This window comes from Ambystoma mexicanum, chromosome 10 (genome assembly GCF_040938575.1).
Source record: "Ambystoma mexicanum isolate Mex_15411 chromosome 10, UKY_AmexF1_1, whole genome shotgun sequence".
Lineage (NCBI taxonomy): Eukaryota > Metazoa > Chordata > Amphibia > Caudata > Ambystomatidae > Ambystoma > Ambystoma mexicanum.
Genome location: NC_090932.1, coordinates 889,337,937 through 889,364,932, shown reverse-complemented (window position 1 = coordinate 889,364,932; position 26,996 = coordinate 889,337,937). Strand labels below are relative to the sequence as shown.

General features: G+C 44.3%; 1 protein-coding gene across 1 annotated transcript in view; it reads right to left on the bottom strand.

The window, feature by feature from the left end:
- Positions 1–6,707: 6,707 nt before the first annotated feature.
- LOC138493243 (antihemorrhagic factor cHLP-B-like) overlaps positions 6,708–26,996 on the bottom strand; it is a 32,252-nt gene continuing 11,963 nt past the window's right edge. Inside the window, exons 2-7 of the mRNA XM_069620377.1 lie at positions 26,162–26,272; positions 24,694–24,781; positions 22,434–22,600; positions 13,109–13,216; positions 9,043–9,138; positions 6,708–7,714 (exon numbers count right to left, since the gene is read on the bottom strand). Of these exons, the coding sequence (XP_069476478.1) occupies positions 6,815–7,714; positions 9,043–9,138; positions 13,109–13,216; positions 22,434–22,600; positions 24,694–24,781; positions 26,162–26,272 (1,470 nt within the window). The 3' untranslated portion in view covers positions 6,708–6,814. The remainder of the gene's footprint in view (positions 7,715–9,042; positions 9,139–13,108; positions 13,217–22,433; positions 22,601–24,693; positions 24,782–26,161; positions 26,273–26,996) is intronic.

The following is a 26,996-nucleotide window of genomic DNA, read 5'->3' as shown; positions in this document are numbered from 1 at the left end:
CACAGGGCATAGGGAGCCATGCCTTTGGTATGTTCCCCCTTTGCCTGCACCTCCCACATTAACAGAACCTAATTATAAAAAGTCCTGTGGGAAAAAGTCAAGCACCCACTACAAACCCACGACTCCATACAGCTATAAACAACAATGCAAAACATACCCTAAAGAGCAACAGAGAATACCCTAGCTGCTACCCACATAGAACTGTGTCCAAAACTAAAATATCAAAAGGATAGTCATAGGCGCCCCTCTGTCAGAAAGAACCAGGCTAAATGACCTATTCTTTGTGAAGGTACCAACTCAAGAGTTTGCAGCCACATTTTAGCTCACTGTACCTTTCACAGAAGGGAAATATCCTTTTGCATATCAGTCTTTGTCCCGCCCACATAGGCAGTCCAGCACCGAAATGCTATGGCAATTCTCTTCTGAACAAGAGTACCAACAGCAACCCCAGACACGTGTTCCAGCCTTGTTGGGCCTCATCACTGAGGTGGAGCTGTGCCTCTCTGAGCAGAGTGAGCAAGGGGTCCACATCTGGATGACCCTAGGAAATTTAGGGTGACTAAAGTTATGCCCCTTAAACAAAATAAAATAGTCATAGGCGCCCCTCTGCGAGAACGAACATGACTAAATGACCTGTTCTTTGGGAAGGTGCCCACTCGAGAGTATGCAGCCACGCCTTTTGCTCACTGTACTTTTCACAGAAGGGAAATATCGATCTGCATATCAGTCTTTGTCCCATCCACATAGGCAGTCCAGCACCAAAAGGCTATGGCAAGTCTCTTCTGAACAAGAGTACCAACAGCAACCCCAGACACGTGTTTCAGCCTTGTTGGGCCTCTTCAGTGAGGTGGAGCTGTGCCTCTCTGAGCACAGTGAACAAGGGGTCCACGTCTGGATATCCCTAGGTAACTTAGGGGGACCCACCCTAAATTCCTTAAACATAGAAAAAGAGGTACGGGCACCCCTCTGTGAGAACGAACACGGCTTAATGACACGACACTCAAGAGTCTGTAGCCACATTTTAGCACTCTGTACCTTTCACAAAGGAGAAATATCCATTTGCATATGGGCTGTGTTTGTGCCGGTAGAGGCACTCCCAGAACTTCATTTGCACATTTTCCATGTATACTGTATCTAGCAAATATATTAGTAGCAGACATAAAACTTCGAATTTGGGAAAATCAAGGCACATTTTGCACACGAAGATCCACAACAAGGTGAGTGTGCCAAAGAGTGGGTGGGTTGCTTGACAATCATGAAATTAACAAATCCAAGTCTATTAGTGTGGCCATCGTAAGTGAAGACACAGAGAATGGAATATCATGCAGTATGTTATTGGCTTTATTGGCTTTGCAGCTTACTTTTCTTCTAAGGTGTCATCTCTTCGCGAGGACATTGTGTCATCAACATTTCTGTCTTCTAGTACTGCTTTTGTCAGGTTGCACAATAATTTAATTTCCTCTTTCTCTCATATTTCTATTGAGGAGGCTTATTTGTTGCTCCATCACATGTGAGGCAAATAAGTGTCACTGGCAGCACAAGTAGCCGCAATGCCACTGCTGACAGCAGCAGCAAACAGCCCACAATCTTTCCTAAGAACTGCTTCCAACTATGACACATTTTAAATACCCAGCATAAAGGTGCAGATGATGCCCTCCCTATCCATGCATAACCGTAAACACTATAAACAGCATAAACATAAACCTGCTCACCCCACACTAAACTTGACCCAACAGGGTTGACCTTCATGCATCATCTTGGTGCTCAAAAGTAAATTCAGCCTGATATTTAAAGCATTCCCATGGTAAGGGCAACCTCATCACCACTCAGACTCTGCTGACCTACCCAATATTTTTCCTACCACGCATTGATCAAATGACACATGCTGATATCGATAATTTGGTGGAAAGTTATGCCAATGTCCATGCAAAACAAGAACCACTACAGGAGGAGGCATGTACCTGAGAAAGCAGTCAAGAGGAGTGGCAATCCTCTACCCGCAGTATGAACAATTATAATCCTACAAGTTGAGGATACCAGGACTGGATTATGACAAAGTACATAGATAGATGCACCCCAGACTCAAACTACTATAAAAACTAAAGTCCGCTGTCTATATATGTGTGTGTCAAATTCAAGCATCAATTGCAAGTGATACATGTAAACATATTATCTATTAAAAATATTTTATTTAAAACAATAATGCTTACATCCAATAAAAATAGTGCTGAAAATTTGCTTGGCTGCTCTAACTCCAGTGAAGAAACCCTTACGCCAACACAAAATGGAACTAAAAGAAAATGCCCAAATTCCTGGCTAGAAGCACAATATTGTCTACTATGTACTGGTAAAGCAGCCTTCTAATTATAGTAGTATTCTGCCTAATTGTATGGCAATATTATATTATATCACCCATAGTCTAACATGAGCATGTTTCACCCCTTTTCTTCTTGCCACAGGATTAAACAGGGACAAAGTCTGCCCTTCAAAAAGATATTTAAGAATTGCTGAAGAGTTGAAAACCATGTGTATCCAACTCTAAAATTGAAACTTCAGAACACCCCTACCATGAAGCTTGGGGAAACACATACCTAAGTAAAGGTTGCGATGAGCTCTCAACGGCTGGACCTTTTCCATAAATATTCTATTTCTGAGAGTGCCTTAAGGATATGTAAAAGCATTATCTCCAAATGAGAAACACTGACCATAGAACCATTTATTAATTCAGTTTCACCTTATTTTCAAAAAGCTATCTTACAAATACATAAGCCTAATCTATCTTTAGCTATAGAGATAGCCCAACATTTTCTGATAGTCAGCAAACATATACAGAGTTTACATACAAATGAGGAAATTAAGAAGGAATCTAAAGTTGTATCCGTTCGATAATGGCCTTGCATAGTCCTAACCACTTGACAGGTGGTCACTTTTCTCCTTCCTTTTAGTGCCTGCAGATAATGGATCTATAACAGACCACTTATTTTACCTTTGATTTTATATTGGGAGGATAGCTCCGGGGCAACGTGCTCCCCTTGGAAGCAACACGACACAGAGCATACCAGGTTCGATCCCCGGTTCCACGCTCAGAAACCTATGGGCATTAAGCGCGTTATGAATAACCCATATCATTTTGAATGCAGCCGGTCAGTTTTTAAGCACCTGCACCCATTTGATTCCAACATCGTGGCTTTATTTAAAGTCATAACAGTTGATGTAAAATACACTGGTGCAGGCGTCAGAATTCAGCTCTCCTCCCTTTATCGCCCAATATCATTCTCCAACATAAGGAACTCTTTGACCCTATTTTGTTGAGAATTGTTAATGCCTCTTTTAAGGAAGGTGAAGTGCCAAAGGAGATCCAGATGGTCACTGTCACACCGCTGGTAAAGAAAGTCGGGTTGGATCCTAAAGACCCAGGCAATCTCCGTCCAATTACCAACTCTAATTTCATTCTCAAAATTATGGACAGAATTGCCACCTTGCAGTTGCAAGATCATGTAGAAAAACATACCTCCTCACATCAACAACAATCTGGTTTCAGGGCTTCCCATAATACTGAAACAGCAATGTTGGATCTCCAAAAACCACATGGTGGGTTTGATCGACAAAGGTAAAATAGGGATATTAATGTTGCTGGATCTCAGTGCGGCTTTCGAACTGGTTGGTCATAAGCTACTAGTTAAAGCACTGAGAGATAATGTGGGCTGTTCTGAGGTCGCGCTGGAATGGTTGGTATCCTTCCTTACTGACCGCCAAGTCAAAGTGCACTGGGGTAAAAACTTCTCTGATCCAATTTCCATCTTTTTCGGAGTCCCTCATGGTGCAAGTTTTCCGCCAATGCTTTTTAATATTTACATGCGAAGTCTGTGTAACATTTTCGTAGAAACCGGAGTGTTTTTTACTAATTATGCGGATGATATGCAGCTCATCCTAGAATTAGCAGGTTTACATATTCAAGATAGTGAAAAAATTACAAAGGTATACGACAAAATTAATAAATGGATGCAGCTAAACTGGATGTGTCTTAATGATACTAAAACCGAACTTATGTTGTTTGGGTCCAGTCGCTCGTTAGCTAAGCTGGGGAAGGAGTACAAGACTTTTCAGATAAATGAAGCAATAATTCAAGTCTCCAACCAGGTTAAAACCTTGGGCATGATGGTGAACTTCTCGATCAATTCAGAAGCGCAGGTAAATTACTTGTAGAAAAATACAGCTTATTACCTCCGCCTTATGAAAGCTATCAGTCCGAATCTCAACGAAAGTAACATGGCCACAATTGCAAGGGCCATTGTGTTATCTAGGCTGGACAATGGGAATGCCCTACTCACCAGTGCATCTGTGAAGGACTTGGCAAGATGTCAAGTTATTCAAAATGATGCAGTGTGGTTAGTTAAGAATCTTAGGAGAGGGGATCCTATCACCTTGGCCAGAAAATCACTACACTAGTTTAGGGTCGAAGAGAGGATAAAATTCAAGGCGATGACACTCGTTCATAAGTGCCTTTACTGGAAAGCCCCTAGCTATCTGAAGAACTGTCTGGTACTATACACCCCACAAAGACAGTTACGCTCTGAAGGGCAAAGCTTACTAATAGTACCCAAATGCAAGCTTAAGACAGGTATGGGTAGATCTTTCACGGTTCTAGCAGCTCAGCAGTGGAATAGACTCCCGCTGGCACTCAGACAAGAAGGAAACCACCTAAATTTAGAAAACATTTGAAGACTCACCTGTTTAGGTAATAAGGTATCATCTTTGACGTATACTGAGCATTGTACACTGCTACAAGATGCTTCATAATTCTGTGTCTGTCTGTTAGCGCGCCCTTATGCCTGTAGGCTACCGGCGCTATACAAATTGACATACATACATACATACATTTATCAAGTTGAATGTTACAACCTCCCTTTTTCAAATTGATTGTTCAAAACTCTAGAAAGCCATAGTTGTGGTCATGAAAAATCTATAGGCATGCACAGGTTAACACACAGCATCCAACACCACTATTTGCTGGGCATCATCAGGAGGATGGTAATGGCCGCCACCCGCAAAGTAAGAAAATGGACAATGCTAAATCTGGGATATGGCTAAAATCTTGGTCATGGTTAGCAAGCTTTGTATCTGGTGCCATTCTCCAGAGAGTGGAGATATGCAGTTTGTTTGCTTTCAAGCACATCAGCGAGGGGGGGAAATAAATAAATGTTAGTGTGGTGGATCGCCCAGGTGCAGGTTATGGTGGCAATGTCTACACTGCTTGTCACCCAATATTGCTACTGTCGATGACAACTTCTGTAGGACCAGGAGACACTAAACCTAAAGAGCAATAGTTTGAATATGACTGCAAGAAAGGAAACACCTCCTGCCAGCTATCAAAACCCAAGGTACCAACAGCAGATCTAAACCCTGAATGTTATTTGCACGCAAAAACCTGACTAGCGCAAGGGATAAGCATTAGAATACAAATTCTGGAGAAACACCTAATGAAAATAGCATAAAATGATACTAAATCATTTTGGCAGATAATCAAATTGGAAGAAAACATGAGACAGTATTCCCGGAACTTGTAATCTAGAATTCCAACATTCTGTACAGAAATGGTTTGCCTTTGCTTAAATGAGCTCTTGGCGAGTCCGCCACATACGCTGCACATGTGTTAGGCCAGTATTCATCTGGACGAACATGTGTTCTCCATTTAAGCCTACGGGAACCTATGGGTTTAGGCGAGGAAAGATTGAAATGGGCCAAGACTAAATTCATTTAGTCAGTTTCCACCAGTCCCTTTTTCAGACAAGACTCTTTTAGCCTAGCCAAGCTTTTTTGGACTTGCCTATATCTAAACGGATGCAGCCTTGTTTTGCTGTGAGACTCAATGATTTCTTGCATATGTAATTTCACATCAGGCTTATTTAAGACCAGTATTTAGCAAGGTACACATTAACATAGTCTTTTAGCGTGAATGCACCCACATCGCATAGTATTCATCATGATTCCATTCACATTTTATAGCAAACACAAGCAAGAGTTTTGTTTAAAAAAAAAAGATGTTTTAATGGTGTTATGCAGCTTTTAGACCATTATGTTTTTTTACATACACAGGAGTAATGCAGTCAAGAAGGTTATGCAATTTCCTGCGCAGTATTTTTTCAATGTAAGTTGTACAGTTCTATAGTTTTGTTTAGATAGATTATTTGTCAAAAGGAGGAGGTGTAGGTGCACCTCTTGTTGTAGGCTCTGAGCTCTTTTTGCTGGACTGTCTCAAACTAGGCAAAGACGGGGTTGTTTATCAGGTGTAAGAACTGCATCTGACAGGTTCCTCCTATGAACCTAACATGGCCTGCGTGGGCCAGATTGACCATGTGGAATGCCAGCGTTGGGCTACATTCAGATCCGCTCATTTAAAGGTGTCACATTCGACTACAAACATGATTACAGTATGGGTTTAAAGCAGACATCCCTCGGGAACACTTTAAACCACAGGGGTGCGCAAGCTGCCACTCTTCAGGTGTTTTGGCGTACAACCCCATCCGCTGTAACCCAAACAGTCAATGGTGAGTGATCTTGGCAGTTACAGTCCCAAACATCTATAGAGCCGCATGTTGTAACCCTTGCTTCACAGTGACTGTGCCTAGCGTGGCTATTGCAGAGGTTCTCAGAAATTCTGCATGTATTACCATCTGTGGATCAAGCAATTGTGCGCATGCTCAAGATGATTGTTTTATTTTTTAATTCATTTTTTTAAAGACCCATACATCTGCATTATCCAAGCATGGATGCTGAATTTCCCCAAATCTATTTCTCAAAAAGGAAATATTATTTATTTAGGACTGTTTACTGACTGCTGTGGAGAAGGCCCTTCACTCTCAGTTGATAGTAAAGAATCAATAAGCGATACAGCTTTCTTGGCATTGCCAGGGCACATTTGAGATTTCGAAGCTCCTTCTGGGAAAGGAAGAATTGTAGGCTCTCCAAATGGGTCTTTTGGTATTGAAGGTCTTGCATGAGGTTGCTTTCCTTGCCCAGCTGGTTTTTGGGGGAACCAGGGAAGCGGCATGGGTCTTGCTCCACCTGAGGCTGCTGGTCGATCTGGAAAGCTTGGCAATACAGCAGGCTTTCCTGCATTACGTGATGCATCCTTTTTAGCTGCCCGAGCAGAAGCATCATCTACTGAAGGAAGCCTTCTAATAACTCCTATGGGTTTAGGGAGCATTGCACCTCCACGAGCAGCTGCAGATGAGTGGTGGTGATGCTCATGTTGATGCAAATGTTGGTGGTCATGATCGTGGTCATGTGTGTGATCATGGGTGTGATTGTGATCATGTTTGTGGTCATGATGATGGGCATGGTCATGGGGATGAGTGTGGTTGTGATCATGCTCGTGGTCATGGTCATGTGTGCGGTCATGATCATGTTTGTCATCATGACCATCCTTGTGGTCATGGTCATGATGATGATGATGCCCATGAGTGTCCTTGTGGTCATGACCATGGTCATGATGATGATGATGTCCATGAGTGTCATTGTGGTCATGACCATGGTCATGATGATGATGATGACCATGAGTGTCCTTGTGGTCGTGGTCATGATGATGATGATGGCCATGAGTGTCATTGTGGTCATGACCATGGTCATGATGATGATGATGCCCATGATCGCCCTTGTGATGGTCATCTGCCTCTTCACTCTCTTTGTGTTTTTGCTTTTCAGTTTCAGCAGCCTGAAATTAAAGACAATAGATTAGGAACAGGAGAATGTATTTCAGGCCATATTGTATGCTCAACAAATGGGAAATAAGGCACTACTTTCTAGCAACTCAGCCTCTATTTGTTTGCTTTTAGTTTAGGGGCAATAGGGTTTGATTGTATTATGTATGCAAAGTCAGTACTAGATTTAGTTTTCAATGCATTGCTTAGAAACATTAAAGCATGGTATTCTTCCTAAACATTGCCTAAACATTGTAGGATAATTCAAAGATTGGTTGGTGAGGTCCAAAAACAGACATGTTGTGGGATCTTCTTGATATGATATGATTTTTTTTGTTGTATTGCGCTCATGCACAGGTGTTTCGGAGCGCGACAGGGAAAGGGAGGGGAAACAAGGGAGGACAAAACAAAGGTCTTACTAGACCCAGTGACATTGAGAACGCGCAAGTGCAGGGGAGAGGGAAGTGGGAAAGTGCAGGGGGTAGGGGAGAAGTGGAAAGTGCTAAGCAAGGGATAAAAACCACTAGAACTCATAGTGCAGCTAGCAGGGTGACAAGTGCAGGGTTTAACGCGCAGACAAGGGGTGTTTGATAAGTGCAGGTAAGGGGACTGTAGGGTTACAGATATAGGCCCAAGCGCAGAGGTTGCCAGGAGGCAGTGCGGGTGATTGGATGCGTCAGCAGGGAACTGGGCACGAAGTCAGAGGGTAATCAGGTGCAGGGTACTGAAGCAGACAGATCAGCAGGGGAGAGGAAGAGCGAATGCAGAAGCAACGAGGAAGGTCTTGAGGTGTTTTAGAGTGGCAGGGAGGCTGTTCCAGAGGCAGACCCCTGCAGAAAACTCTAAAAGTGTTAAAGCCCTTACCATCAGGCTCCTTTGTGTGCTATGTGACCTTTGCCCTCATTAGAGCCTTTACCATAGGGCTCTGTTTTGTGCTGGGAGACCTTCACCTTCTTTAGAGTCTCTCACCGCAATCTTGGAACCACTAGCTGGAGTGGCGGTCAAATACGACATAATAGAGCCCTCTGGCACAGGCTGTAACATTTTCATATTGACTGCTTAACATACGTCAGCACTTGCATTCCACTCAGATAATCTAAGGCTTTTAAAGGCATAGGCAAAGACATTCCAACTCAGTGGTGCTGCTTCTAGCCTCATCAGAGGGATGAACAACTGAGCAGTACCAACCATGATAAGAACCTGTGGCCTGTATTATGAATGCACACATTTCAAAAGTAGGCCCAGAAAACAAATGATCTATGGTACCATGTTGGTTTTTAGGAACTCTTACTCTCAGGTGGATGCGTATTGTTAACTGACAGAGTTTGACAGGACAATATACCTCTGGTTCAAAGATGTCACACGTGGCTGAAGCATGCGTTTCCTCTGGGCCTCGGTTTTCAGCTTTCATCATAGAGCCCCGACAGAATCCTGTGTGCTGCAAGACAAGGGGGGGGGGGAATCTTTACAATCCATGCAATGAAAGGAGAACGGTGCCAACAAGAATGACAGCGATTAGCTTGCTCAAGAATCGTGTTGTTTCTGTTTCATTCGCAGATATAGTCCATTGTGCACCTCTTATCAGCCAATCAGAATGCTCTGAAAGTAGTCCATTATCTATATTATTCACCTATTTCCAAACATTCCAGCATTGCACACACAATTTGTTTTTTATCACAAGGCCCTAATGTCCTTCTAGACCTTGTGAGGGGTCATTATTGTGAGATCCCTCCTACTATTTCTACCTGGTATGCAATAAAAATGCTATATAGTTGTACTTCTATTTTTCCCTCATTTCTGTTGCTCACACTAGGGTTCCATGTGTTAAAATCACTGTAAAAATGGCTGTGTACACAAAATATCGCGGCAAAAAGGCTGTGATGTTGCCACCGCAATCCATAAAAAAAGGATGCGGGAGACACCCCCGCAACCCCTGGACCCATTATACCATTTAAGGGCAACGGGGGACACCCCTGCAACCCCCGCTCCCCTTAAATGGTGTAATGGGGTACACCTTTAATGCAGCAAGCCACTGCATTTTTGCCACGATTTTTTGTAAAGGCGACATTTTTGCTGCGATTTTATCACTGCATACCCACACTAGGCTCTGCAAAGAGGAGGACCTCCTTTACGTTTTAGGAGCAGTGCTTGTTGATGTCAGCTGGCATTGCAAGTTACCCAGCTGTGCTTCATGTGGTGGTGGCAGAAAGCACATGACGAAAGCAGCGCCCTCGGTTTGAAAGCCCCTGATGTTCTCTAGAGGCAATTGCGTTTTAAACATGTCTTGGAACCCACATTGAAAGTACTCTGTATTGTGGGGGATGCATTTAAATTATGTAGTACCGGAAGATTGATTTCGCATGAATGTTGCTGAAAGTAACCCATCCTCAGATTCCATCTGTATTCCTCTTAAGAAGTGCTATGATTGTGAACGGAACTCATGGCTGTGGAATAAACCCAAACATGAAAAAGGAAGGCATGGGTTGAGCGTGAGTTATACTTCAGGTGAGGAGAATAAATGACTTTGGTCAATGACACTGAGAGGCGCAAAAAGGCTCTTTGGGAGACAAAGGCGGAACAGATGGTGTTTGCACAAAGCAGGGTCGGACTGGTGCACGAAGTTGCCTCGGACAGCAACGAAAAACAGGCCCAGCCTTGCAAATGGCAATTCGTCCTCTGGGTGACAGACGGTTTAGCACTCACAGGGATTGTTTTTGGTAAAATGTGTTGGACATTGTGCATTTTTAAGAATATTTGTTCAGTTACACTCGTCAAAACGGTTTATGTCTACTTGATTGACATTTTGACCTTTTCCAATTTGACTGAATTATTTTTGGTTGGTTTATTGCTCGAAGATGCAGCGGGAAACCGCTTGCACCCCCCTCCACACTTCCCCCCAGCTAAACCTATTCCCTTCCCACACCCCATATATACATTTAATTAAATTTGACTGAAATTCCCCCAAAAAACAATCAAAAAAATTCGGTCAAATTTAACAGGTCCATTTTATTTCGATCAGGTATGCTAATACCATCAAAACTTCTAGCTGCACAATGAAGTAACTCAATAATGTGGCCCACTTTGACTCAAAAACGGGCCCACGCTAGCACGTAGCATAAATGTAAAAATGCGCGGAACAAATTGCAGTGCCAAAATATTAATTAGTAATAAATACCTCTACAACCCCATATGCTGCAGAGTTACGCTTCCTGACTAAAAGGGATAGCGCTGTCACTGTGAAGCTCCCCCTGTGCACACTGCATTCCCGCGCCTTTCATGTGCATAGGCAATAATGTCTTTATTTAGCTTTGCAGTACATTGATATGCACAGGCAAAAGATGAAATGCCATTTGCTTCATCAACAAGCTATTGCCCGTATGAATTGTAAAAGAAATGAAAGGGCAGAAACATGTCAGCAGTTCTGTCATATTCATAATGACTGCAGTTAGAATATATGGTATTAAGTTACTTTAGAGATATGTTAATGAATGTATTTATACATGTTGCTAATAGATGAATTTAACAATTATATTGCAATGCAAAAAAAATAATAATAATTGTAAGCATCTTTGTGCAAAATGCATTGTTTTCACTGTAATGCCCATAATTAAATAAATACACACACTACACAATGTGTAGGTAATGGCTAGGTCAAAATGTTTTATAATGTACACTATCAAAAATAATATAATGGATGTATTAATTTAATTATGTACGGTGTACTGACTTTTATCCCAAAATGAATGTGGAACTTGTTGTGTGCTAAGTATTTGTTCAGTGTTGGGATGCTGCACATTTCCACCGGTGCCCACGCCATGGTAATTGAAACACGTGATAGAAGCTGTGATGTGATGAAAAGCTGGCAGCATCATTAGATGTATTACGGACAATGTAGACTTGTCCAAAACGTTTCATTCACATGGGCCGACAAGACCATTGGAGGAGGCAGCAAAACAGGCCATTTCACCAATCTCACCCCCAGTCTCTCTCTCTCGCGCACACACACACACACCAACACTTTTCATGGTCAATAAGTCAAGCGGGCATAATACTTTTCAAAGATGGACTATTTAGCATGGTTTAAAACAAAAATGGGTTTTACTATTTCACTTAATGCTGAGGTCCAGCACAGGGATTCGAACCCACTTTGCTGCAGAGCCATTTCCCCTGACCACTTTCGGTTCAAATTACACGTGACCATGTCTATGTGTTCACCTGCCAGGTCCCTGTCATGCAGCAGCGGGAGCATGTGAGTGAAAGTGACAGCCACTGGCCTGCACACACTCACGTGACTCTCGTTCCCGCCAAATCCTTCACACGCCAAGGCGAGAAGATTCAGAGCCGTTGGGTGGCTGAGAGAGAAATGTCAACCCTCATACGAATTCCTTGGGTGTGTGTGCTACTGTCCAGGGAGTGAAGCAGTGGGCTGTGACCCTCGGTGCCGCTAGTGTCTTCGTATGCCAGGGCCAGAAATCCCTACCACTGTGGGTATGTGTGGCAGTGTGCATTGCTTTGAATGTAGCACCGCGATGATACATTACATTTCGGCACGTAGGCTTATTTTGTAGTGTGTGGACTACTCCATGAGGTTTGGCTACATACATGGAATGAATGAGACTAGTCTGAGCTTGAAGCCTGCTCCCAGGCTGCTGCCCTGCAGTGGGGGAGGCTTTCCTTTAGAGCAACCAGCAAGACTAGTCTGAGCTTGAAGCCTGCTCCCAGGCTGCTGCCCTGCAGCGGGGGAGGCTTTCCTTTAGAGCAACCAGCAAGACTAGTCTGAGCTTGAAGCCTGCTCCCAGGCTGCTGCCCTGCAGCGGGGGAGGCTTTCCTTTAGAGCAACCAGCAAGACTAGTCTGAGCTTGAAGCCTGCTCCCAGGCTGCTGCCCTGCAGCGGGGGAGGCATTCCTTTAGAGCAACCAGCAAGACTAGTCTGAGCTTGAAGCCTGCTCCCAGGCTGCTGCCCTGCAGCCGGGGAGGCTTTCCTTTAGAGCAACCAGCAAGACTAGTCTGAGCTTGAAGCCTGCTCCCAGGCTGCTGCCCTGCAGCGGGGGAGGCTTTCCTTTAGAGCAACCAGCAAGACTAGTCTGAGCTTGAAGCCTGCTCCCAGGCTGCTGCCCTGCAGCGGGGGAGGCTTTCCTTTAGAGCAACCAGCAAGACTAGTCTGAGCTTGAAGCCTGCTCCCATGCTGCTGCCCTGCAGCGGGGGAGGCTTTCCTTTAGAGCAACCAGCAAGACTAGTCTGAGCTTGAAGCCTGCTCCCAGGCTGCTGCCCTGCAGCGGGGGAGGCTTTACCAGCAAGCAGTGTGACGGTAGCCCAACCCGGGCACATATGCATTTATTGTAACAATATTGATCATGTTAAGAAGTGCTGGGAGACAGAGGGGGAATGCTCATGCACAATGAACTTACCGCAAATTCACAGCTGAGGGCTTTGCATCTGGAGATGTCGGCGACAGGTTTTGTGCAGTTGGTCTCCTTAATGATATATTCCACAAAGTACGAGGGTCCAACAACCCACTATCGAGGACACAAAAAAACAGAATTAAGAAGAGAAATGAGCTGGCGTCAGGATTCATGTGTATCGGGCCACCTCATCCCAACTAAGTACGGCGAGCAGGGGCAGCAGGGAGCGAGGGGTAAAGCTTACTGGAAGGAGGCACCCTAATGACTATGAGCAGCAAGCACTCAGAGTTGCAAGATCTTCAGTGGAAATGAGTGCCACATTCTGGAGGTTGCACGTGACAAAGCAAATGCCAGTCCCTTTAGTAGCTCCAGACTATGGCGCCGACCCACCAAGATCTTAGTGGAAATTGCCGTGAATCCTGTATAGAGAAATGGCTCTTTAATGACCAGGACCTAGAAGATCCTTTTCTTCATCAAGCTGTCGCCCTGCGCGCCAGCCAGAGTCCCTTGATCCAACTGTTGGGGAGCACTTGCACTTAAATTAGTACGGGTGTGATTGGAACGAAAGACATGGACCAAAGCCTGAGGTCTGCCTCCTCACAAATCTGCAATTGGCCTGAGGACACCCAACATCCAGCATTTCTATTGTAGATTAAGGCTCCATTTTGCATCTATCAGCAAACAACATGCCCATGTGTCGCCGTTATGACATCGGCAGTCATGTGACACTGCTGATCAATGGGCTTCTTAAGAGACACCCGCAGCCGTCAGCTGACTTTGCTTTCATCTGGTGCATTTTACCCTATGTCTTGTACAATCGCACAGGCCTCGGTCCAGCCCACTGTGAGGATGGGGACAGACTCTTTTCCTCTGCTGAGCTTGACTGCCAGAATTCGGGGGTGACAAGGAACGGTTGACACTACAGTCCAGGCTCTGCATGTTACCGTCCTGCGGCATGTCTAATGGACATGCCAGAAAGGGTGTCAGGCCAAATCCAGGGAGGCTTTTCACTTCTTGCATATACAAGTATACTTTGCAGTAACAAACCAAACCAGTGGTAATGACATTTTACAACACTGAACCATCAGCCGCACACAATCACTTCATCAGACTGACTCTTCTACAATGGTTGTTATACATTGGCCAGGAGAGAAGAGACGGGGCCAGGCTATCAATGCTCAGTGATAAGATAGGTTGAGGTATATCTTGGAGACTTTTAGAATCTGTCAGATGATTCCACCCCTCTAGTCCCAGTCCATAAAATGGAATCCTGGGCAGCACACGACTTTAATTTCTTAAACCTTTGGTTCTGCTCAGATCCTCTTTTTATGTTTTACTACATTCATGGAAATTGTAATAAAAAAAACCTCTAAGGATTCAGAAGCCCAGTATTGCAGATGGTCTTCCAGCGAATGATACAGCCAAATCCCGGCTTCCCAGAATCCCTAACCTACTGTAATCAATAGTTCCATCCCCTTGGAGGTTTATGGCATGGTTCATTGACCTGACTCCCAATTTTAACAGGGGAAATTAGACCTTGGTTCAAGGGTGGGTTGTAATAAGGTAGTTTTGAGGGTTTAGAAGCTTCCAGTGGCTTGGATAATGCTCAATAACGACGCAAATAGCTATATTGTGAAGCCCCAACGTGCCAAGTGCCCCCATCACCCAATGTAGATGGGGCTTGACCATAAATTGGGATGGCGGAAGGTCGAAACTCCAGGGACTTACTCAGATTTCTTCAACACTTAAGAAAAAAGCTAAACAAATATTTTCCACATTACCCTTCCCTACTACATCTCCCCTCCAATCCCTTTAGGCACGCTCTCTACTCCCATCCCCCCATACACATACAAATGTACATCTATAACTTATATATTATGGTGAGGTGGTCGTTGCACTATAGTTAAGGTGAGTAGCAAGTTCCATAGGAAACCTGAAAACCCAATTGCTAATAACATTTAATGGATTTGGCTGATATTTTGCAAACACAAAGTTTGTCCCAGGCCCCCACCCAGACTGAAAGTTCTGGGAAAGATTTGTAAAGAAATGAAAAAGTTATGAAGAAAGCAACAAAAAAAGCAGTTTTTCAGCCTACTCGATCCATTTCCCCATAGCGAGAAAAAGCCCAAATTTCTGCGCAGCGCACAGCAAAAATAGATGGACCGAATTGGACCAGGTATGAAACAACTTGTGCATGAAGAGTTGACTTAATTTCCAGGAAGTGTCTGGGGTTATTCTGTCCAGTGTTGTTAATATATTTGAAGGAGAAGGGGGTGTCTCCTTCTCCCAAAATTATAGCTATTTTGCGGTGTGCTGGAGCCCTCAAACTATTTTTGTATAACTGGGGTTATGCTGCTGATAACTGGGGTTACAGTAGCAAACGATCAGAAATAAATTAAAGTGCATCACGCAAATAACCAAGGTTATTTTACAGATAACCGGGGATATTTATAGTACATTGCTATTATTGGGGTTATACTAACTGCGGTTATGGGAAAAAGATCATTTTTAAATATGAGAGTGAGTTTAAAAAATGTGTGGAATGTTAAAGCAACAGTGAGTTGGGGGTATGGGTGTGACCGAAGGCCCATTGGGCCTGTTTAAGAAACCAATTGGAGAAACATGTAGAGTGGCCACGGCCAAAAGCCGTGGGCACTGGCCATGGCCAAAGGTTGTGGGAACTGGCCACGGCCAGAGGTCGTGGGAATTGGCCACGGCCAGAGGTCGTGGGAACTGGCCACGGACAAAGGCCAATACTAGTGGGCCTAGAGGAAAGCTATTGGCCATGGCTAGTGAGCTGGAAAGAAAGGTAGTGTTTTAAAAGATACAGGTCATGCTCACAGGCCAGAACCGAAGGCCCTGGCTAGTGGGGCCAAAAGAAACATATTGGGGGACTATGTACAGTAGAGAAGGCTGATGGCCATGGCTAGTGGCCCGTTAAAAAACTATGGTGTAACAAAACCCTTGAAATTCACTGAGAAAACCTTTTTTACGGTGCAGTTAAGTTGTGCAGATTTAACACAACAAACCTCTTGAAATTCAGCATATGAGAGCAGTGAACTTGGCGCGTTCCCATTGCAAAGCCCATGAGCACATACATATTATAAGAGAAGGGAGTCACAAAGACATACAAAATGCCATTATGGGAGCCATGCCATTATGGGAACATCAAAGGGAGCAAGCTGACTTATGCTGGCCATGACTTCCCACATCCGAAGACTTTCAAGGGTTTTGTTGCGTTAAATCTGCGCAACCTAACGGCACCGTAGCTAACATTTTTTCAGTGAATATATATCTATGTACTTTTCCCTCAGATGTAGAGAGGCACACTTTCGCTACAGCATTATGCTTTTCACACTAGCTTTCACAAGGCAAAAGCCCCAAAATGACTGATGTTTCTCCCCGCTATTGGCCTTTTAAGAAGCACAACATGTGGATTCCTGTGCCACCGCCACTCTCCCAACCAGGGGATCAGAGACACACAGCTTGCTCTATGTCAGCATTTTATAGACAATATTGAAAATACTGAAAATGTGACCAACAGCATGAACCATTTTGCTAAATGCAATTATCTAACAAGTGATTGGCTGCATGTCCTGTCCTAAGCTTAGAAGTAGGTGGGTATGGTGTGCAACAGGCTGAGTGGAGATGGACACCTAATGGCATCTGCCCAAAATACTTGCCATGACGGACACCACCCATCCCTTCATGCCTCTCTGACAGCAATCCAGCAGTGTTTCTTTCTCTTGCCTGCTTGCCTGTGGTTTGTATTGCTCCAATGAAATCTTTCAGGCTAGAATGTGTGAGGGAACTACTGAAGTATAAAGCCCTTTCTGAAGGAAACACAAACCAGAAACACAGACAAGAACGGATTGACAGTGCCAGACTCCATTTCTTAAACTCCCTGCCACGCTTGTTGTGTCTCCTTCATCATCATGGCTATGTTCTGATAAAAGCCTGCTGCTGACCTGTCCCTGCCTACCTTTCTGAAAGAAAGGCAACTCTTCACGTTCTTGTGTTCATGGCTCTTGTATTCACCTCTGTTTGATTGTGCGTCCTTTTCAGCTTGGGAGTTGCTGTTTTTGGCTAGCTCCGTCCCACAATTCGAATGGTCCTGGGTTGGCAGAATCAGTCCACCTGCCTGCGTGTTGGGGGAAAGGTTCGAGAGCCAATCCTGGTTGACATCCCAATTCAGGACAGTTTGTTGAGCTTCAATGAATACATTTTAGCATTATAGGGAAGAAGGATCTTCCAGTTCTGTGAGCATATCCAATCTGTTGCCAGCTGAGACATCCCGGCCAGCAGAACATGAAGTCCCTTTGTTAGGTCACAAGCTAACGGTTTAGCTGAAAAATGCCCTTTCTGTGGTTCTAACCCTTCATGGTAATTAGCCAGATATGTTGTATTTACCAAACCTGGTTGATTGATCGATGTCTGGGAGGTAGGGTGAATGTACGCTTTTACCCATGTGGACCCAACTTGTTCTGAGGTTCTAGATGCCACTTATCAGAGGAGCCAGGCTTCACCCCAGAGCCGCTGCAAAGTAAGGAAATAAGGGGGAACTGAAAAAAGAACAGACAAATGTAGAAATATATGTATGTGTTGTGGAAAGTCTGTATTTTTTGTTGGAAACTGTGCTAAGGGACCTGGCCAAAAGTCAGAGAATACCATGAAGTGCTTGGACGAGTCCCACTGATTCGAGGTCCTGTAACTCGTGCCCACAGCCTGCCACCAATTTCAACATGGCAGTGGTGTTCCACATTGCTGGCAGATAACCTTTTAAGGTGTGAAAAAGCACAGAAAGATTCATTACCCTTTGCAACCACAACTCACCCTGAACCTGTACGGGTGGAACTGTCCTCGTGCCCTAACATGCAAACTGAGGAGATGGCTATGGGAAGTGCAAATACCTATAACTATAGTTGGTTATTTATAACATATTTAATACCGAGAGGTTTCTAAGGGCGAACATGGGGATCGAACCTGTGTTGCTCCGCGCCCACGCTGCCCCTGAGCTATCCTCCCGAGACCGTAACCACATTGAAATCCCAGTGCTTAGCTCAATAGCAGTCCGTTATTTGGCTATTATCCTTGGCAGACCTTGGTTGTCATTGCACAACCTAGACATTGATTGGCCAGCATGTTTGCTAATGGTCATGTCGGGCTCCTCTGGGGCAAACGTTTGCCAAGACAAAGGCGTGGGAAGCAACTCCAACAGAGCTGGTTGAGCAACGGTCAGTTCCTTGCATGTGTTCTGTGCAGTACACACTGCTCCGCCTGACAATTCTTCAGGGTATTTGGATACATTTGAGAAAAAAGAGGCAAACACACCTCCCGCTGCATGGAGAATAGGACTACCCCATCGATCTAGTGCATGCATCTCACATTCTTTGTGGTCTCATATACTCTCTCACGGAGGCAGGCGACCAACATTTACAACAGTATCTAGAGGACAGAGGACTCCTCCAAAAAGGGCCGTACTCCGTGGTCCACATCTCCTGAGGTTTCCCCCATTTTAGCTCAGATGAAACTGGTGAGCTCAGACCATGCATAGACTGGGAAATAATAATAATAATAATAATATTAATAATAATAATAATAGTAATAATACAAATAACAATAATAAGACGAAGAAAACATGACCCTTTCTCCACTTATTTTAGCTCTGCTCGATCAGGCATGATCAGAAGTTATATTTTGTAAGCTTGATCTTATTTAAATTGAGTTAAGTCTAGATTAGACGATGCATGTAAAATGACCTTTGACCCTCAATACGTTGCAGATTAAGAAACGTCATTCCTTTCAGTCTCTGCCCAACCGCTGCCACCTTCCAGTATTTTATCATTGAGTTTTTCCCGGAGGAACTTGTTGCGATCCATGTAGGCCATTTTTAGGGCGCTCTTCAACACAGCGCTGTCTACGGGAACATCACCCGAGTTTGAAAAATCAGACAAATGTGTTTTTCCTACAAAAGGTTTTATGATTATAATTGGTCCGAGGGTTTCTTAGCGTAGACCCGCGGATTGAACCTGTGTTGCTCCGTGTCATCTTGCTTCGAAGGCGAGCGTGTTGCCCCTGAGCTATCCTCCCGAGAGGAGTCTTTAAGGAGTCTCTCCCACTAGGGTTGAGTTTTTGGGATTTATTCTTACTCCACTGGGATCTAGATGGGAGATGGCAAAATTCAGGAACTTCTGAACATGCCCCCACCAAATAATCTCAGATCCTTGCAAGCATTTGATGGTTTTTCAAATTCTTAGAGAAGATATAATAGAAAGCTTTGCCCATAGCCATTCTGATAATGACGGTGCTCCTTTCTCTGACTTTCTGACTCTGAAAAGCCCTCAAGCAAGCCTTTATATCAACATCTCTTGTTTAACACCCTCAATCCTAACAATCCCCATATTGGGAGGATCCATCAACTGTAGCTACCAGTGCAGTTCTCCCGCACTGCGGCGCCCAGGATATCATCGTCATAAGGTCACATATTATTCAACCAGACTTTGCTTACCAGTAATATTGCACTACTACAGATAATGAACTGGCAGCTGCAAGAGCAGCATTGCTTGAGAGGAGACACCGTTTGCAAGGAGCTTGGCTCATGGGGGCAGTTTAATCAGATGCTGGTAATGTCTTGGCTTTGAGCTGAGTTAAATTACCTGGCTGCCATTTATTCTTTTCAGCATTGGGCTTTTTTGCAACATTTACTCTCAGGGGGAGAAACCTAAACTCTGGCCCGTTCTCATGCACTCACTCACATGCAAGAGACTACACTTTCTGGAGGGCCCGCAGTTTGTCCTCGCTCTCCTTTAGACTCTCGACTGTTTGAATTCCAGGCTTGAGGGATGTAGAATCCAATAATTGGCTTTAATCATTCTAAAAGTCTTACAGACAGTACCTTATTACAATGTGTTGCCCTATGTCCCCCAATCCACCCAACATAGCCCTTTGTTGTGGTGCCATGAGTCAAAGCCTGCAGGTCATTCAGGACAATACAAGATTATGAATTGTACTTGTCATAGGCGTTAATCTCCCATTCCAAGGGCTGGATAACGAGGGCTCTGGCCATTGCCCCCCTCCCCCGTTCCAGCCGTTGGAAAGCTGGACTAAGGCTGCCAAAGTGGTAACCCGGTGTGCTAAAAAAAAAGGATTTTCCTTCAATCATTGGGACGCTGTGCGTGTCCCCTTCACCGGAGGAAAATACTTTTCCAAGAAGCCACAATGGAAAGGAAAGGTGGCGCTTCGTACGGAGCCCCTCTTCCCTTTTCATGGCAGCCAGCGGGAGTTGGGAGAAAGAGCGGCTGCAGCAATGGCACTCGCTGCCGCAGAAATAAGCTAATTGGGGGGCGGCAGGGTGAAAAAACACAACAAAAGAGATAGACGGTGGGGGGGAAATGGCAGCGGAGGAGCCGGCCGTCTGACAGCATGGAATGCAGGCTTTCACCAGCGGTTCAAGCCTGCGTTCCTAGCAACCTGATTGGCTGGCTCCCCCCACCAGGGTGCTAATATTGTTTTTTTTTTAAACATGATCTACACGAGTACATTTTGTCCCTATAACCGAATGGCTACTGATTTTGTTGACAAAAAAAGATATATCAGTGTTGTTGTGTAGCTTGTGTACAATATTTGTCACATGCCTCCTTTGAAGTATTCCCTTTTTTTGATTCTCAGGGGTTTCATCCTTGTATGCTTTCAGAAGACATTTATAATGTGTTCAATGTGCATACTGAAAACAATTGTGCACGCCACAAACAAAAGTCCCAGAATGTTGAAACATCTAGAAGCAGCGAGTTTATGGCTCCTGGTGTAAGAAATGTGCATACATGTTCTTGGTACCATGGGCTGTCACTCACTAGAGTGTGTAATGCATTCGATATGGATCTTGCCAAATCCTAGCACACATCCACAGTTTTTCACCTGTCTCCCTTGGAGCAGTGTCCCAGACACCTGTTTTCCACCACATCCTAAACCCATCTCAACGGAAGGAGAAGAAAGAATGTAAAGTGCTGGTAAGCGGGGACACTTAGATGGTAAGTCCCAAAAAACAAGGAGCGAGCACTGGATGGAAAAGAGATGCTGTGCAATGGAGAAGAGGGCTGGCAGGGAAAGAACACAGACAATGGGGGCGGGTTGCAAAGCTTAGATATGGAGCGGACATGTGAAAAGAAGGGGCAATGTGAAGGGACAGGCACGGCAGGGGTGTGTATGAGCACTGGGAGAGGGTGTGCAGTGGGCAAGGAGGAGATGCCCACAGATTGTCATTGGGCATAAATAGATGCATCCCAGTGGATGGGGAAACAGCAATTCCTGGGCACCACAGGCCCTCTAAATTAAATGAGCCCATGGGATATGATATGGTCATAAAGACATGGGGCCTGATTTGCAAAGCATTTTTCAATGGAGGTTTCCGATTCAAAAACACTTTTGTAAATCAGGCCCAAGGATATTACATGGTCACAGTCATAATAAAGAGCCCAAAACAGTCCATACGGGAGAGAAATCATAAGAGTGCAAAAAGAAACTGGTCGTGACCTGGCATTCCCTCGAGGCCAGAGGCGTAAAACCTTGCTGACAATGTTGACAAGGGTTCCCACTAATATCCTCCCATTTCAAAGCAAGACAATCTTTTTCTTACAAAGTCTAATCAGTAAATTAAATAATATGTGAGCACCACCCCAATTATCGGTGGCTAATGATGAATGGTGATGGGGCAAAAACACGTGGTCTAACCGGTGGCAAGCTCAGGATCAGAGTGTAGACCTCCCATTTCCAGTGTTTTATATAGAGCCACCACTACTCAGAGGAGTCCCGTTTCAGAGGCCTTGGTAACTGATGTTACTTATTACCATCGCTATTACCCACAATGCAAGTTATACGAGATACTGACCACAAGTTTTGGAGGGGATGAAGGGCTATGTCAACCCAACTGGGCTACCAAAGGCAAGATTTACGGAATCTTTCTGTTCCCAGGGCAAGCGTGCTGTGTTTGAGTTATGGTATGTCCTTGGGTTTTATGCCGCAAAGTCTAGATTAATTGGTCATTTATAACACGCTTAATACCCAGAGGTTTCTATGCATGGGCCCAGGGATCAAACCTGTATTGCTCTGCGTTGTCTTGCTTCCAAGGCAAGCACGTTGGCTCTGAGCTATCCTCCCTATGCTTCACTCAATGATGAGAACTATCCCCTGTACTCACATATACAATATCACCATTTCTTTGGACACCCAACGCATCATGACTGTCCCGGAAACTCCTTTAAAGTACTCCCAAAAGGTACTTTTATCAGGAAGGTTCTCTTTCTGGGATATGCCTGCTGCTGAATCGAGCACTCACCTGCATAGAAGCTCGTGCGATGCTGTCGAGGATAAAATACTTCGTAAGGTTGCTTTCCCGGTTGAACTTGTCAAGGGTCAGCTGAGCAGCCTCAAGATACTTGGGATTATCCAGGCCAGTGGGAACCGGGCAGTCAGGGCACATCATCTGAATCCGACTCCGTGGCACTGTTTGGAAGCACAAAAGGACAAGCAAATGACTATCCACCTTTCAGGAGCAAATCATTGCTCTTGGGATTAGCTTTTCTACAAAGAGTTGTAGCATTTTGTTGGTACTTCATTTAGGAGCAAAAGGTATTCTGTATGACAGTGGTCTGCACCCTTTGGATCTCCAGATGTTTTGGACTACGACTCCCATCAGCCCTAACTAGCATAGTCAATGGTGAGTGATTAGTACAGTTAACAGTGAGAGATAATAGGCGTAACAGTCCTAAACAAGTTACAGACCAATGTTCTAGTATAATAAAAACATATTTTACGCCTAGCGATAAAAGAGTATTATTATGCAGTATTTGTAGATTGATGTATGTCGCAAAAAAGTAACATGAATTCTCAAAGGGATTTTAAAATATTCAGATTTGTTTACATATTTTTTATATATTTCTTCTCTTATCATTTGAGGTTTTTGTTCAGTTCAGGCGAGCCAGTTTCGTGCATTACGTAAATCTGTGGCTGGGTAGGTTGTTTCCACCTCTGGATTTTAGTCGTCTTCTGATTTGTTTGTCAATGAAATCACTGTGGGCTTCTGGTGGGGACCATTCCCTTCCTTGGTACCAACCCAAATACAATTTGACACCTTAACCAGCAAATTAACTGGTCTTTGTCAATGCTGATAAAAATACTAAATAAATAGATAAATAAAATAAGACCCTAAATGTGCACTAGACCCAGCGGCACAAAAAACATGTGTCCTTTTGTGTTTATCCTGCCAAAGAATAGCACAGATATCTAGGATGGGATGGGGGGGAGGGACAGGGGCTGTGTTCTTTTGGCAAAGGAATCTATTCAAAAACGGAAATTATTTAATTTTACTCTAAAATGGCTCATTTCAAAATGCGTTCATTTCTAATGCTCAGTTTCAGAATATATTGAAGTCACAATAAGCAGGTTAGATTTGTCTAATTTAGAAAGCACAGTAACAAAGCCTAGAATAACCATATAAAATATGTTCGGATAGAAGATTGCAATTCAAAGATAGACTGTCTGTTACACTCATATTGGACTTTTTCAAAATGCCCTTACAAGAACTGGGATGGGGCAAATAACACCAATGAAGATTTCCGGCTGCTATACATAAAATCAAAAACACGTTTTGTGAACATAGGAATGACCTCAGACCTCTTTGCTTGAAAAATATGTCAATGATGAAAGGGTTGTATGCTTGACTAGCTAAGGAGATAATGCACACTCGGATTGGTGCTCATTTTATATTTCATAACACTCACCCTAACATTAAAATGTTTGTAACCGTGTTCCATATATTCTAATGCAGTCTGCATCCCAAGAATCATTAACAGGAAGAAGAAGGATATGGTCACTCAATGGTGTATGAAGCTTGGGTCTCAGTGTGAGCATCCACAGCCACAATGCACGTGCATCCTTTGAGAATTATAATTCTGTGATATAGTGCCTAGTGGGGAAAACCATTTAAACAGTCAGGTTGAGCTCATCGAATCTTCAATGGTACAACTCAGTTATTATTCCACAATGGCCGACCTAGATGCAAATGTTGTCTATTGAAAGTAATTCAATGACAACGTTTCTTATACATATTCATTGCGAATATTTGGAAAGTGGTAATGGGTTTTACTTGCTGAGTCAAGCTGTCATCATTCACAATGTATACGAACGTGAGTCACTCGAGGAAAGCTGAAATAATCAGCATAGAGGGACATTGATCAGCCAGCACTTTGAGGTCATACCAATGATATATAGAGCGCTATATGAATGCCAAATAGCATTACATAACTTGGGTAATTTAGATCTGCGTTCAGATTTACCCATTCTCAGCCTAATGTCTTGATCAGTGCTTAATGCCAGAGATCAGTCTCTTAGCGCAGAACCGGGATTCGAAACCTGTGTTTTGCTTCCAAGACAAACATGTTGCCCCTGTGCTATCCTCCCCTGGTTGTGGTGCCTGTTACAGGTCTCATGATGCTGCACACCACGCTACACAGCAGTCCCTACTTGTATGCATGATACTATGCAGCGCTCTCATTTGGTGTTGCCCCACAGCAAAGCCTTCGTATGCCTCTGTGTACCTGGCTGCAGGGTGCAGTCGTAGTTGTGCAGGTGGACGATCCTCCTTGGCCTGTTAATGTGCATTATCGCTTTGCATTGCCCATACACCTATAGTAGCAAAGAGAGAAACCATGTGAGTCATTGCGTCAGATGACTGCGCGTACACATAGATATATGATGCGAAATGGTAAACACTGTATTACACAAACATCAAAAAGCGCAGTCTGCTTGCTGGATCTAACTCCGGATGCCAACATTGAAATCTGTCCATATGCATGTAAGGTTTGAGAAAAGATGATTTCTATCATGTATTATCTGTAGAGTAGGATTTCAGATATATTCGTGTGCAAACCGTCTTCCAAGTGACTGTAGAAAGTACGCTTACCTGCTGGGCCATTGCTAAAATGTGGTAATGCTAGGGAGCTGCCAGGGCACCACCGGCAAAGGAGCGCACGAGGTGCCACATTGGGGCACTGTGACTGAGACGGCATACATCCCTGCACTAGCCCTTGGCACGTGCACGCATGCGCTCAAAGGTCAGAGGGAAATGTCCAGACTCACCGGAAGCCTCGGGACATTTCCTGTGGGAGAGGAACGAGAGGGGATATATTGCGGGGTCAACGGATTCTTCAAGAGCCTAATCTCTGAAGAGGAGGCAAAAATTGTTTCAATTAGAAGAGGTTTCTACGAGGAGGGTGCATATGGATGTGTTTCTTCACAATAAATGGGGCTGAAAAGAAAGCAATTACAGCGTACCTTTACTGGCAGCATTTTAAAGAACATATTTAAACCATGTATCAAGTGTGGTGGGAAGGAAGGAAGGAAGGAAGGAAGGAAGAAAGGAAGGGAGGGAGGGAGGGAGGGAGGAAGGAAGGAAGGAAGGAAGGAAGGAAGGAAGGAAGGAAGGAAGGAAGGAAGGAAGGAAGGAAGGAAGGAAGGAAGGAAGGAAGGAAGGAAGGAAGGAAGGAAGGAAGGAAGGAAGGAAGGAAGGAAGGAAGGAAGGAAGGAAGGAAGGAAGGAAGGAAGGAAGGAAGGAAGGAAGGAAGGAAGGAAGGAAGGAAGGAAGGAAGGAAGGAAGGAAGGAAGGAAGGAAGGAAGGAAGGAAGGAAGGAAGGAAGAAGACGAGAAGGATACACTTCTCAAGTTGGTCAATATGAGAACAACCAGAGTTATCTCAAATGCTCAATACCTGTCAGATCCAAACATTGGTTACTAACTCTAAAAAGCAACTACATTATTTAAATCACATAAAATGCTCATAAAATAGAAGGATATGTACCAGATAAAAATAGACACCTTTTTTAGGCTTTAGCCTCTGAACAGGTGTGGTCTGGAATGACATACTTTAGTGTACAAAATGAATTGTTCACATTTAGAAGGTGTAGGTCTAGCGTCACTTGGAGTTGTACTCGCCACACTGTAGCGAGAAGCCAGAGCTGATGTACCCACCCGCCGCCACTCTGAGGGCACTATCTCGTCCATACTCACCGCCTCGTGCAGAGGTTTCACCTCACAGTCCTCCCAGGAACGCTTGCTGAGCACGTGGCACACCGTCTCCAGCACGTCCAGGGTCAGGTAGTACACCGTCCCTGATGACTCCTGCAGAAAGGTTACAGGTTAGAGGTTACAGAAATGCTGAGTCAGACTAATAGAGAGTGGAGAAACAGGATGCAGTGGAACCACTGCAGACCCTCGGATAGGTGCCACTTAGAGCGAGTGACATCCCCTTGTGAATTGGATCAGACTCACACCCTGCCTGAAATGCATCAGCCCATATGGCATTGTTCTGGCCGGTTGGGTGGCAGGTTGGTTTCTGGGTTACACGCCAGAAGGGATCTGTTTCATGAGCTTCCTAGACAGTAGTGCCAATGTAGTATCTGGGAGGTCTCTCACTGACTCATGCATTGGAGGAATGGGCATTGCATCAACACGAAATTGGAAAAATCAAGGTTCAAGACAACTTGGGCAAACAATAAGAGGGTCTCCAACATGAATCTGTCTTCATGATCTTCCAGGTAATCCATGAACGCTGTCAATGTGGAAGTCCTGGGACTCGCTAGCTGCCAACTGTTCCTCGTCACCAGGATAATCCTGTTTTGAGATCTAACACATGTTCACGTTGCCTGCACTTTCTTTTTAGTTTGGGCTATGATGTGGCACCTTACCACCACCTATAAGCCAAAACGTTTGCATTAGACTACAGAAAGGGAGCAATGGCATGTGAGGAGGGACACAAAGCTTCTAGTTGCTATTTGGTTATTTGCCTACCCATTGACTGCCCACGGCCATGCTAATCCCTATGTGAAAGTCTGTGAACTGACTA